General features: G+C 46.9%; 1 protein-coding gene across 1 annotated transcript in view; it reads left to right on the forward strand.

Moving 5' to 3' along the window:
• mIF3 (mitochondrial translation initiation factor 3) overlaps nt 1–14454 on the forward strand; it is a 248988-nt gene that overhangs the window by 39436 nt on the left and 195098 nt on the right. The window contains exon 2 of the mRNA XM_068346149.1: nt 6025–6215. Coding sequence (XP_068202250.1) covers nt 6025–6215 — 191 coding nt within the window. The remainder of the gene's footprint in view (nt 1–6024; nt 6216–14454) is intronic.

Here is a 14454-nt window from a genome sequence, read left to right on the forward strand (position 1 = left end):
AACAGCTCTAGCGGTGGGTCAGTCCTCTTTCCAGAGGGTTTTGAAGAACCTCCCAACAAGTAGGCGAACGTTCCTACCTCTCCGGATTGCTCAGTGCGCATCACCAAAGAGCATACAGTATCATGATGCCCAAGAAGCTTCCTCCACCAGAAGCTGGCCCCTCTAAACACCATCCTGAGAGGCAGTCTCCTCCTGCAAGACTCCCTAAGGAGACTCCCGACTTGTCTTTGGCTGGAGAGCTTCCTTCCTGGTGTGACACCTTGGTGTCATCTCTGCAAAAGTCACTGGGGTTGCTCATTCCATCTGTCCAAACCCCTCCTCGTCCACCAGCTACTCCTAGTATACTTCTGGACAAGTCATCCTCGTCCTTTGCGGACGCTCCTTCTGACCTGAGGAGGAGATCTACTCAGGATTCTGTTCCTTTGGTGTTTAAGGTAACACCACCTCGACCTAGTGCCAAGGAAATACAGGACTGTGCATCTGGCCCACCTACAGGACCTCTTCCCTTAACACCGGTCAAATTGGTGACAGGATGACTAAACAGAGGAGGAGGATGAAGTGTGTCACACCACCACACGCAGATATCCTTCCACGTACAAGTAGGGACATTGAATCCCCTGAGTAGATCGCCATTCACCCCTTCGACCCCAAGCCCATCGAAGTTGTTCCCCCGGGATCAACGTCCTGTATTTCTCCCCTTTGAAGAGGAGGAAGTCACGGCTCCCGAACCACAGAAGACTAAGGAACCGCAAGTTTCTTCGGAAAGAACGGTCCTGAAGAAACACTTCCCTCCCAGGAAGGAATCTAAAGATTCCAAAACGGTTCCGAAGAATTCTAAGGCCAGGGTAGCACGAAGGCAGGAAAGGGCAAAGGGGGTCTCCTGAGGCGGGACCATCACAGGTTCCAGGTTATCACTTTGATCTACCTCAGGCTTTCTTAGACAAGAGTCCGGAGGTAGATGAGTTCAGGGACACGGATGAAAAATTCCTCTCAAAAGCGGCATATCCGAAGCTCCACTCTGAAGCTGAACGCAAATAGTCAGAATATGCCTTCTGGCAGGTCCTTGCGTACCTGAGGACCTTCATCAAGTTGTCGGATCCCTGCTTTGCACCAGAAGGAGGCAAGGACATGGTTCTGGATCAGATCCCTGGATCCCAGAAACCACCCAAGACCAGCGCAGCTCTTCCCTGGTCAAAGGGACTTAAGGCAGCCAGAAGGAAAGCTATCTCCCAGATAGCAGGCACTTCTAGCTCTCTTAGAGCAGCATCTTCCACCCGATCTCTGCCACTTCCTTTTGTACTCCAAAGGAAGTACTATGAAATCCAGTACGATCCTCATCCTACCCTGACTCTTGACCCGTCGGTGGAATCACTCAAACCGAACGTCCCATTACAGAGACAAGCCTCCTTGAGAGCCTCCCTTTCAGCGTCTGAGCTACTCAACATAGAGCGAGGTGCAAGGTACGCCATGCAGGCTGCTTCGTGGCTTGACTTATGGTTTGGGTCTCCGGGCCACATTTCTCGCTCCACGGATCTTTCTAAGGAAATGATCAGGTGGTCCTTGGAATCCTTCCTTCTGTCCGGTACCCGAACCTTGGAATTCCTTTCGCACCATACAGTCAACTTGTGAGCGAACGCGATTCTAAAGTGAAGGGATACAGTCATAGGAAGTTTCCCCAGGCAGGTGCTGAAAGTGATGACGCGTCTTCGGAACTCGACCCTCGAGGGACCTTCCTACTTCAACCCTAAAGAGGTGGAACAAGCAGCTGAAAGGTGGAGAAAATCCTCCAAGATTTCTCTTCTCCACAGAGCCATGACACAGGGGCATCAATCAGCCTTATGGGAGGGCTCCTTGAACCCCCAGAGATCAGTCCAGCTCTTCCCGTCCCTCGACATCAAAGACAAAGGTGTCTAAGAAGTACTTTCATTCCAAAGACCAGAAAGGCAGTAAGTTCTTCAGAGGAAGGAAAGGTGGTATAGGGGGCAGTCGAGGTGACCGTTCCCACTAGGGAGGGCAATCTTCTCATCAGACCACCAGTGGGAGGATGCCTGTAATGCCTCTGGCAGAGGTGGCAGCATCACAGGGCCAATCCCTGGACGATCGCATTGATCAGTACAGGGTATTGCGTCCCTTTCATACAATCTCTCTCCTACTCGGGATCTAATTCCTCTAAGCTCCTGCGTGAATGGATCAGCAAAGGAGGGGCCAAAGTCCAGACCATGCTGCAGGAGGGCGCGCTCCAAGAAGTCTCGGGCGGGTCTCCAGGCTTCTACAATTGACTTTTTCTGGGGAAAAAGGCAACTGGATGATGGAGACCAGTCATAGATCACTCTCCCCTAAACAAGTTTGTTATTCAAATTCTGTTCAGGATGGAGGTGGCAAACACGGTCAATCAAGCAGTAATACCGAAGGACTTCATGTGCACTTGGATTTCAAGGACGCATACTTTCAGATCCCAATCCATCCATCCATCTTCAAGGAAGCATCTCAGGTTCATACACGAGGAAAGACATTATCAGGTCAAGGTTCTCCGTTTTGGTTTCTCAACAGCACCCCAGGTCTTCACCAGGGTGTTCGCCCTAGTGTCAGCATGGGCTCACAAGAACAGCATTCGTCTCCTAAGATACTTCAACTGGCTAGTTCTAGCAGACTCGAAAATGACTCTTCTTCATCATCCAGACATGCTTCTCGAGTTTTGTCAGGGTATGGGGATGGTGATAAATCTCAAAAAGTCATCACTGCTCCCATCACAGAGACTAGTGTACCTCGGTATGATAATAGACACCCTCCTACAGAAAGCCTTTCCATCAGGCGACAGAGAACACAGGCAGAGAGAAATGGCTCATCCCTTCCTCAGAGGAGAAGACCTACCAGCCCATCAGTGGTTGTGCCTTGTATGCCATTCAACCTCCCTGATTCGTCTTGTTCCAAACGGTCACCTCAGGATAAGATCCCTCCAATGGCATCTAAAGTCCTTATGGGACCAGCACACCAGGTCTCCAGACACCCTAGTGCCAATGGACCAGGAACAAGTAACGGATCTCCAATGGTGGGTGACCGAGGAGACCCTTCACAAGGGTCAAGATCTTCTCATCCCTCCTCAGGCTTTGTTACTCTTTACAGATGTATCAAAACAAGGGTGGGGACCCCACTTGCTGCACCAAACAATCTCAGGCCTTTGGTCTGAATCTGAAATGTACCAGGACATAAATGTTCTAGAGATGAGAGCAGCCTTCCTAGCTCTCCAACAGTTGCTGGCGGGTCACTCTGTGGTGTTGATGAGCGACAACACCACAGTAGTGGCTTACATAAAGAAGAAGGCGGTACCTTTTCACAGCAATTATGCCATCTTGTAGTAGAGATACGAAGATGGGCAGAAGATCATTTGGTAGCACTGTTAGCTCGCTTCATTCCCGGCAAGAGGAAAGTGCTTGCAGACAACTTGAGCAGAGTGACTCAGATAGTGGATTCTGAATGGTCTTTGAATCCTCTGATAGCCAACAAAGTCCCGACTTTGTGGGGTTCCCCGACTGTGGACCTGTTCGCAGCGTCCCTGAACTTCAGGCTCCCGCTGTACTGTTTCCCAGTCCTGTACCCTCAGGCTCTATGGCAGGATGTACAGTATTCCAACAATGGTGGGACAACATTGATGAGTACACCTTTCTCCCATTTTGTCTGATGAGAGGCTTGCTCAACAAGACCAGATCATCCAAAAATCTAATGATGACCCTTATAGCTCTGCTATGGCATCATGCAGTGGTTGTCGGAACTTCTGCAGTTGGTAGTAGATCACCCGAGAGAACTTCCTCCACGTCCAGATTTATTCAGACAACCAAACGCCAACATCTATCACAAGAACGTCCAATCGCTTCGGCTTCACGCCTGAAGGCTATCCAGCGTCTCCTCTCACAGAGAGGCTTTTCGCAGCAAGTTGTGAAACAAACGTCTAAGCACCTATGTAATTCCTCCACGACAGTGTACCAGGCCAAGTGGACAGTCTTCTGTGGTTGGTGTCGTGGAAGGGGCATCTCTCCTATCGATGCCACATTTCCTGTAATAGCGGAGTTCCTTATTTACCTTTGGGAGGAAAAACTCCTTTCAGTCTCGGCAGTGAATGGCTATCACTCAGCCTTAAGCCAAGCCTTTAGATTGAATGGAATAGATCTTTCCTCTTCATTGGAACTTTCCTTACTCATATGGAGTTATGAGATCACTTACCCTGAGTCGGAGTCTAGACCTCCTCCTTGGAATGTAGTTCGGGTCCTGAGATCCCTTAAGGGCCCTCCTTACGAATCACTACGCCATGCAACAGACGACCGTAATCTCACTTTGAAGACAGCGTTCCTATTTGATTTAGCATCAGCAAAGAGAGTCAGTGAACTACATGGTCTCTTGTACAACCATCTATTCAAGGGAATGGGAGAAGTGACACTCAGCTTCATCCTTGAGTTTATTGCCTACTCAAAAACTATCGGTCATGGATCCTAGATTCTTGGCCTTCCGGATAGTAAGTCTCCGTTCTGTAACCAATGACCCAGATCGGTTATTACTTTGCTCAGTAAGGAGTTTGAGATATTATCTTAAAAGCATTGCAGCACCAAGCCCCCTGCTATCAGCCTTATTCGTCAGCTCTGGCAGAACGAAGAGGACGGGCACTAAGAACACGATATCTTCTTTGATTCGCAAAGTCATAGTGTTTGCTCTCCAACAAGACCCTTCACAAGCTCAACGACCTAGAGCTCATGAAGTCAGGGGTATCAGTACATCTCTGGCATTTAAGCAAAACTACTCAGTTTCTCAAGTTTTACTAGCGGGTGCGTGAAAGTGTCAAACAACCTTCACCACATGACCCACAGAAGACTAGATACGTTTACTATCGGCCCTGTGATGGCTGCACAACAAGGGGTTTAAGATGGCCTCAGGCTCCTTGTTGAACAAGTAGCAGCTGGTTGAGGGCATTGGTTACTCAGGTTAAGTTTGGAATGAATGAGAGTATGCCTGGCATTTTTACTCTTCATTTTTCCCTCTCTTGGGGTACAGCTCCTTGGGTCCTCAGCAAGCTGTCTTCAACCTCTGCAGGTAAGAATCACTTCCCTTGTGTATCCTAGAATAGATTATAATTAATTATATTGTTTATGTCCCCAATGTTTTCTTGCAAGGGATCATTGGGTATGTCTATATATATGTAAGACTGCTGTTTTTAGAACTCTCCTTACCAAGATATTCAGATGCTATTTCTACAACCACTTTTTTCTTTTGCTCAGGCTGCAATAACACACACACTGTGATTTATTAGTGAGGTGTCTAGGTTTATCCTCAGATACAATGTAATATTGTTCTAGGACAATCCGGGTCAATGGCTATGCCAGAAGTCGGACTTCCTCCCACCTAAAAGTGAGTCATCCTATGTAAACAATGGAAGGTTTGTTAGTGTGGGAAAAAATGACAAATTTGGAAACAATTTGTATTTTTCCCTAACTAATACAAATCTGTAGTTCTTTACAAAAATTGTTCCGCCATCGCCTGTCCTCCTGAAGTCCTACCTGCAATCGAAAGTGAGGTAGCTCTGTGAGCTGTGAGTAGAGATAGGTGGGTGGGGTACCCCCAGTCACTCCTTACCAACCCACAACAGTTGGAAGCTAGGATTGCCACCTTGTACTTTTTTTGTCTATTGGCTGCCTTCCAGCTTCACCCAAAGATATATCCTATATGAACAGCTACAGGTTTGTATTAATTAGGGAAAAGTACAAAATGTTTCTAAATTTGTCATATTTGATATTGAAATTATTTTATTATTATATTTGTGCACAATTTTCCATCTCTATTCCCCGTTGATATTTTTTGTTAACATTTTCAGAAATGATTGTCAAATAGTACTGCACTTCACTTAACAAATATTTATTTTATGTCTCAACAGTACCATACATTGATAAGTTATTTTCAGTAAAGAAAGAGTGGGACATTTATGCATGTTAATAACATATTATTTCTCTAATATTTATAGCTGCTCTACTTTACTTCTAGGTAATATGCTGAGTGTCACCTTGAAACAAGCTGAGCGAATTGCTAAAAGACGGGATCTTAAACTTGTACTGGTGGAAGATCCCAGCCTTAAAGGAAAGCCAAGTAGATCAATTTATAAGTTGATTACAGGAAGGGAGTATTATGAAATAAGTAGAGCGAAGAAGGAAGAAAAATCAACTTCAGGAATAAAAGTAAGTTTCATTTATTTTAGATCAAACCATTAATTTCATATGGCCACTGCTACAGAAGAGCCCTTTAGGCATGTATGCTGTGCTGTTAAGTTTTCTCATAGGTGTGAAATATTTTTACTGTAACACATGTGAATACCATATACAGTAATGTAATTGGCTTGAATAAAATGAACCCAGAGTCAAAATTAGTATATGATCTGAAATTATTGTAATGAACTTCTGCTCCCTCTGAAAGGCGGCTAGCTCACTGATTCTTACTTCTGAAACTAAAGCTTTTAGAAATATAGCTTTGTTCCGTAACTGGAATACAAATCACGTTATTTAAAGTGGGTAATTACTTTCGCGTAGCTGAAAGGACGAGCCATAAAATTTTAACGAGGGATTATTACCCCACCGCTAGATAGCGGGGGGTAGGGAGGGTAGTTAGCTACCCTCCCCCCTCACACACCTGTGTTGTAGCTCCACTTTTACTTTGGCTCAGGTGGTGATCGGACGTGTCCGCTTTCACCCTCGCCTCTTTGACAGCCATTAATCATTGCTTTTTCTTTCTTTTCCTCAGAGTGTTGTAAAGTTGGCCTCTACAATGCGGAAGTGCCCTGGGTTACCTGACCGCCCTTGTGGGACCTTCTTGTCTTCCATCGAGACGGATCCTCACACCTCATGCCCTTATTGTAGGGGTCAGCGGTATGAAAGTGATAATGTTTGTATGGAATGTAGGGAGTGGCCTACCTCCCAGTGGGAGAGGTTTTCTTAGCGCCTGAAGAAAAAGTCCGGACGGGATATTTCTCCTTCAAAGGTTTCTTTGAAGAAGGAAAATCCTAAGGACTGTTCTTCCGTAGCCCAAACCTCCTCCGAAGCTCCCACTCGGTCGGCCTCTCGTGAGAGGCCGTCTAGTGGTAGCGTAGGCCGTACTGTTGTTGACCGATCTCGGGGTTTGGGAGAGGGAGTTGCCTCCCATAGCAAGGCAGCTCCTCCTCCTCCCACGGGGGAGGATTTAATTATTTCTCCTGTTAATAATGATCTTTTGCAGCTTTGGGCTTCCTTGGGGCTTCAGGGTTTGCCCTCCAAGGAAGCCCTGTTTGACATGATTAGGTTGGGAGCAGCTGTCAAACAGTCACCGGCGGTAGCAGAGGTTGACCCTCTGTCTATTGTCGAGGCTGTTGTGGCAGACGCTTCCAATGAGAGTGTTCAAACCCCTGTTCCTGTTGTAGCTGAAGGCTTAGGTCCCCCCTCCGAACATCCTTCGAGGGAGGATCTAAGTCCAACGGTCTCTCCTGCGGGTGATTGGGGGAGTTCACTCACAGAGACTCCTCTTCGGAGGACTGCCGATGGTTTGCCTGCTGCTTCCAGAGGACGCATCCGACGTAAGGCTCGCCTTCCTCTTCGTTGCCGAGGTCTTCCTTCTCCTCACAAGGGTGTTAGGAGGCGCCTCTTTGGATCTTCATCCTCGCAGTCCCCCGCAGAGGAACCTTATCCTTCAGCTACCGTTCCTGCTACTTCCTTGGACCTGGACCTCTCCGCAGATCGTTCGCGATCTCCTACGCCTGCCAGACCTGCTGATCTGCCTTCACCTTTCCTGGCTGCTAACGCGCTGTGGGCGCCCACACATCTCGTTTTCAAACGGGCACCGGTCCCTTCGGGGCAAAAGGGGCTTTCACACATTGTGTGTAAGTCCCTTAAGCACCAGGTTTCCCCTGTGCACCAACGTTCGCCTGCGCGCCCGCGCACTACTGCGCGCAAGCACTCACCGGTTGCTGCCTCATCTCGCCAGTGGTCTCCTGCATGCCCACAATCTCCTGTTTGCCCTGCAGTTCCAGAAACTACGCGCCCACAATCTCCTGCTCGCCAACGGACCTGAACTAGGCCTCAAATCAGCGGCTATCTCGGCCCCCCTGAAGAGGAAGAGAGGAGAGGACAACGTGGTTAATTCTCCAAGGGCGAAACTGGTTCCTCGGAAGCCGTCGAGGAAGGCTCCCTCCCCTCCCCAGACTTTCTCTCCATCCCCCGTGGACGAGGGTTTTCCATCCTCAGGGGATTCTCATGAGATGAGGCGCTCTCCCATTGCACCAATGGGAGAAACCCCACCTCGCGCCGAGAAGTCTCCTCGGGTGGAGGCGGAGAAGAGCCCCCCACCATCTTTGTTGCAATCCTGCATCCCTCCCAGGAGGGAGTCAAAGGACTCCAAGAAGCTCCCGAAATCTTCGTCGAGGATCAGACCAGAACCAGCTAAGGCCGCGGAGAACGTCCACGAGTCCCCCCAAGAAGAGCCTTTGGGGACTGGAGACCTTGCTGCTAGTCCATCAGGAGGAGAGTCACAGGAGTGGGAGCATGCCTTTTGGCAAGTTTTGGCTCTGATGAGGAAACTTAACGGATTTTCGGAACCGGAGATTCCTCCTCGAGAGGGCAAGGACACGGTTCTGGACCGAGTCTTTGGTACTCAAAAGCCCCCTAAAACCTGCGTGGCTTTGCCCTGGTCCCAGGGGGTCAAGAGTGCCAGAGATAAGGTCGAGAACCAGCTCTCCGAGCTAGCCTCCTCCAGCCGTTCCAGCGCCAGAAACAAACTCCTCCCACCTCCTCGTGTCCATCAAAGGAGGTACTTTGAAATCATCGAGGAGTCCTGTTTAGCTCTTCCCCTCCTCCACTTGGTGGAAGAGCTCTCCAGGGGAGTCCCTCTTGAAAAGACTCTCCAACCGGCCAGTGTCGTTCTCGGCTTCGGAGATTCTCTGCCAGGAGAAGGTAGCGAAGTGTGCCATGCAGGCCACTTCGTGGCTGGATATCTGGCTGAGATCTCTTGGCATCCTGATACGATCCGAAGACTTGTCTAAGGAGAGTACCAGGATGGCCTTGGAGACCTTCCTTCTTTCAGGCACTCGTACCATCGAGTTTCTGGCCCACCAAGTCTTGAACTTGTGGGCTAACACTATCCTGAAACGCCGTAATATGGTGTCTGAAAGATTCAACTCGAAGGTCCCCAACACCAAGGTCAGTAAGCTCAGACACACCTCCCTTTTGGGGAGTAGTCTGTTTGAGCCGAAAGATGTAGAGCAGGCGGCTGAGAGGTGGAGGAAGTCCAACCAGGACTTCCTCCTCCAGAGGGCTTTAACATCAAAGCCCTATAAGCCTCCAGCACCTCAACAACCTCGCCCTGCAAAGACGACAAAACCGGCAATAGCAGCAAAGGCAGCGGTGTCCAAACAGCCCTTTCCCGTCAAGGACAGGAGAGGCAAGAAGTCCTCCAGGGGAGGAAAGAATCCTAGGGGGAGTGGCCGAGGCCGCAAACGCTAGGATTGGCAGGCCCCCCAAATGTCCATCAGTGGGGGTATGCCTCCAAAGTTACGCGAACAGGTGGCAGCAACTCGGGGCCGATTCCTGGACGATCTCCGTGATCAGCCAAGGATATCACGTCCCGTTCATAACATCTCTTCCTCCCCTGACAGCGAATCCAGTGTCGTTGAGCTCTCTTGCCATGGGATCGGCAAGAGGGCAAGCCCTTTGGGCAGAAGTCAAGACCATGTTGAAGAAGGACGCTCTCCAAGAGGTCATCGACGGGTCCCCAGGCTTCTACAGTCGACTCTTTCTTGTAAAGATGGCGTCTGGAGGCTGGAGACCAGTCATCGACCTCTCAGCTCTGAACAGGTTTGTCAAGCAGACCCCTTTTAGCATAGAGACGGCAGACACGGTCAGACTCGCAGTGAGACCGCGAGACTTCATGTGCACACTGGATCTGAAGGACGTGTACTTCCAGATCCCAATCCATCCGTCTTCAAGGAAGTACTTAAGATTTCAGCCTAGATAACAAGATCTACCAGTTCAAGGTGCTGTGCTTCGGTCTCTCCACAGCACCCCAGGTTTTCACCAGTGTCCACCCTGATATTTTCGTGGGCACACAAGATCGGCATCCGTCTCCTCCGTTATCTGGACGACTGGCTGATCTTAGCAGACTCGGAGTCAACCCTTCTTCGACACCGAGACAAACTAGGGATCATGGTAAATCTTGAGAAGTCTTCTCTGCTTCCTTCCCAAAGACTGGTATATCTAGGCATGATATTGGACACCAAGGATGTCTGGACACCTGCGGGAGTCTTCCACAGGGGTCTACCAGGCAAAGTGGAGAGTTTTCTGTGGTTGGTGTCGTGGAAGGGGTATCTCTCCACTCGATGCCACTATTCCAGCAATAGCAGAGTTCTTCGTGTATTTGCGAGAAGAAATGCGCCTTTCAGTCTCGGCAGTGAAAGGCTATCGCTCAGCCTTAAGTCTAGCCTTCAGGCTCAAAGGAGTGGACATTTCTTCTTCGCTAGAACTTTCCCTACTCATACGTAGTTATGAACTTACCTGCCCTCAGTCGGAAGTGAGACCTCCTCCATGGAACGTGGTTCGAGTCCTCAGGTCTCTTAAGAGACCTCCCTACGAACCATTACGCCAGGCTTCAGATCGCCACCTGACTTGGAAGACGGTGTTCCTACTAGCTTTGGCATCAGCCAAGCGAGTTAGCGAACTTCATGGTCTCTTGTATGACATCGCCCATTCAAGGGGATGGGGGGAGGTAACGTTCAGCTTCGTCCCTGAGTTTATTGCTAAGATTCAGAATCCGGAAGTGCCGGACCCTCGCTTCGACTCCTTCCGGATTTTGAGTCTTCGTTCCGTAACAGATGACCCAGACCATCTCCTACTGTGCCCAGTAAGGAGTCTGAGGCTATACCTGAAAAGAACAGCTGCAGTTCGTCCCCAAGTGCGGGCTTTGTTTGTCACCACTGGGAGAACGAAGAGGAGGGTTACCAAGAACACCATCTCAGCATGGATTTGAAAGGCCATCCATCTGTCCCTGAATACAGTGATCCCTCGCTACTTCGCGGTTCGACCATCGCGGATTCACCACTTCGCGGATTTTTTTCATAATGCATGTATATACATATATCGCGGATTTTCCGGAAATTTCGAAAATACCGCGATGTGACCGATGGTGCGAGATTGGAGAAAGTAAGGAAAATTGAATCATGATTGATTTTCAATATAAATGAAACTTTGAGGAGCAACAAAGATATCATTTGTTAGCGAGATAGAGAGAGGTAAGGAATGGGAGGTAGTGAAAAGTAGCCCACAGAGAGAGAGAGAGAGAGAGAGAGAGAGAGAGAGAGAGAGAGAGAGAGAGAGTGTGTGTATGTGTGTTGTTTTAAATGTGATAAACAAAAAAATTTGATAGGTTATAACACATTGGTGCTTAAGTAATATCAACTGTATGTATACTGTAGACGGTTTGAATAAGTTAAGAAATGGTATAAACGATACTTTGTTAGTGTATTCGTACACTCTCAAGAGCGGCAGCTAGACGTCAGCTGATCTAATCACAGCCAAAAATAAAACAAAAAGAAGTCAAGAATACTCGATTTTTAAAACACACCCGAAATTTAAAAACAAAAGTACACGCTTTCTTAATGTGCAATTAACTATTTAAAGAGTAGCAATTTTCTAGAATAAAATGATGTTTCCCAAAAAATAGTGGTTTGCTGATGAAATCGGATGCCGTATTTTTAGCAACGATTGAAATGGATATAAACTCGGCATAATTTTTTCGTTTCGTATTTAATTGACACTAAGAAAACTAATTTTAGTTTCTTCATCTATATGTAAGTATTGTATAACACGAAGAGAGAGAGAGAGAGAGAGAGAAAGAGAGAGAGAGAGAGAGAGAGAGAGAGAGAGAGAGAGAGAGAGAGAGATGAATCAGCTGTTGTAATCGAATGCCGTGTTTTTGTTTCGTGAGAATTTCATCGCCACGACTATAACAACAACATACTGTACTGAACTTTACAGTATTATACAGACTACTGTAATATGATAAAGTAAAATATTTGTAATAACCTATTTTATATGAAATGGGGCTATTTTTTTTGTTTAAAATTTACATTTACGTACGTAAAACAACTCTATCTCTCTCTCTCTCTCTCTCTCTCTCTCTCTCTCTCTCTCTCTCTCTCTCTCTCTCTCTCTCTCTCTCTCTCTCGTAAATTGTTTTCCTGCTTTGCTACGTATGTATGATTTTATATAGATACGGTAAATAATATTTGTAATAACATATTTTCTAAAAGCTTTTAGTGTAATATCATTATTTATCACTTTCATCATGCGCGTTAAATGCCTTCGTTTGTTTACTGAGCGTGGTTGTTTACTGAGCGTCATAAAGAAAAAAATTTCATTTGGAAGTCCTAAGAAAAATTAAGTAAAACATTGGTAATAACAAAATCAACATACTGTACTGAATAATCAATATAATCGATGCAAAAACTAACCTATACACAGATGTGTAAATGCGTTTGTTTCTTCATTATGATCAGAGATAAACGTAAACAAAACATTGGTTGCCATTTTTTATCGTCCTTTTTGGCGTGTTTAGGAAACGTATGATATAAAATCGCCTTTAATATTTGTGCCTGTTTTAGTTTAGGGTACTGTAGTACATGCATTAAGTGTTCTGTACATTAAAGGGTAGTTTGTTAACAGAACTACGTACAAGGGAAGGTTTTAAAAGTCTGAATATACATTTTAAATAAATACGTAAATATGGTGTCACTACTTCGCGGATTTTCACCTATCGCGGTCGGGTCTGGAACCTATCTACCACGATAAACGAGGGCTCACTGTACTGACCCTCCTCCGTCACGTCGCCCTAGAGCTCATGATGTCAGGGGAGTAGCTACCTCACTGGCCTTCAAGAAAAACTTCTCAGTGACGCAGGTTCTACAAGCTGGGGTGTGGAAGCGTCAAACGACCTTCACAGCCCACTACCTGCAAGACGTGACCCATAGGAGGCTCGATACGTTCTCTATCGGCCCTGTGGTGGCTGCACAACAGCTGGTTTAAACCTCAGGCTCCTTAACGGACAAGTAGCAGAGGGTTGAGGGCATTGTTACCCGGTTTTAGTCTGCATGAATGAAAAGGTATGCCTGGCCCTTATTCTTTTCTTCATCCTCCCCTCTCTTGGGGAAAGCAGCATCCTGGGTTCTCTGCACAGCTGACCTTAAACCTCTGCAGGTAAACCATGTTCCCCTGTGTTCCTAGTATTAAGTTAATACTGTCGCGTCCCCATACCGTGACGAGGTGGTATTTGGAGAGTCCTAGCCTTAACTTTCCATCTAAAGAACTTCAGGTCAAATTCCTAGGACGAGTCACACATATTCCTTCACACAACTTACATAGGCCGCAGCCCTTGCATAAGGTGCGAGCGAGGTGCGGGGACTCTTTATTGTTGAGTGCTGACACACTCAGATACTGAGTCCCCGGGCAAAGCCAAAAGCCAGTATGGCTGGGAGTTGTTCCACCCTTCCTAAGGGTTAAGTCACCCACTTTAAATAGCGTGGTTTGTATTCCAGTTACGGAACAAATGACAAATTCCTAGTTAATTTGTATTTTTCCTAACTATACAAACCTTAGCTATTTAATCAAACTTGCCCGCCAGCCCTGTCCCCAATGAAGTCCTACCTCTAAGCAAAAGTGGAGCTACAACACAGGTGTGTGAGAGGGGAGGGTAGCTAACTACCCTCCCTACCCCCTGCTAACTAGCGGTGGGGTAATAATCCCTCGTTAAAATTTTATGGCTCGTCCTTTCAGCTACGTGAAAGTAATTACCCACTTTAAATAGCTAAGGTTTGTATAGTTAGGAAAAATACAAATTATCTACGAATTTGTAATTTTTGTAACATTTTTTTAAGAATAAGAAGAATGGTGGAATTATCCAACCCAGCCAAGAACTCAAGAATTCTATTCAGAGACCAAGAAACCATGGTAGAGGATGGGATGGTCTTTGCAAAGCAAAATACTGGATGATTGTATGAAACACGACCGAGTGAAGATCTATGTCAAAACCATGCTTGATAGATTTTGTTAATACCAATTTATATGACAGTATAGTTGATGGCTGGAGGTTAATGAGGTGGATCAGGAAGGAAATCAAGAAGTCCGAGGTTATCTGACCAGGTGATTGATTATGCTCAAAAGCCATCCACATCTTCCACTAAGATCAGTATTATCTTGTGGATGAAGACCTCATACAGCTTATCAAATAAGTCAAGTTGTGGGCTGAGAATTCTTTCTCATAAATGCAGTAGACAAAATCCAAGCGTGGAGGTAGTCCACGTTCCTACTGTCTGATACGGCTGTGCAACGCCAAGCAGATGTTTTCTTGGTCTCAGACACTGAAGCACTAGATACCACGGGGTGCTGGGCCAAAGTGGTGCCATTAGCA

This window comes from Palaemon carinicauda, chromosome 22 (assembly GCF_036898095.1).
Source record: "Palaemon carinicauda isolate YSFRI2023 chromosome 22, ASM3689809v2, whole genome shotgun sequence".
Taxonomy (NCBI): domain Eukaryota; kingdom Metazoa; phylum Arthropoda; class Malacostraca; order Decapoda; family Palaemonidae; genus Palaemon; species Palaemon carinicauda.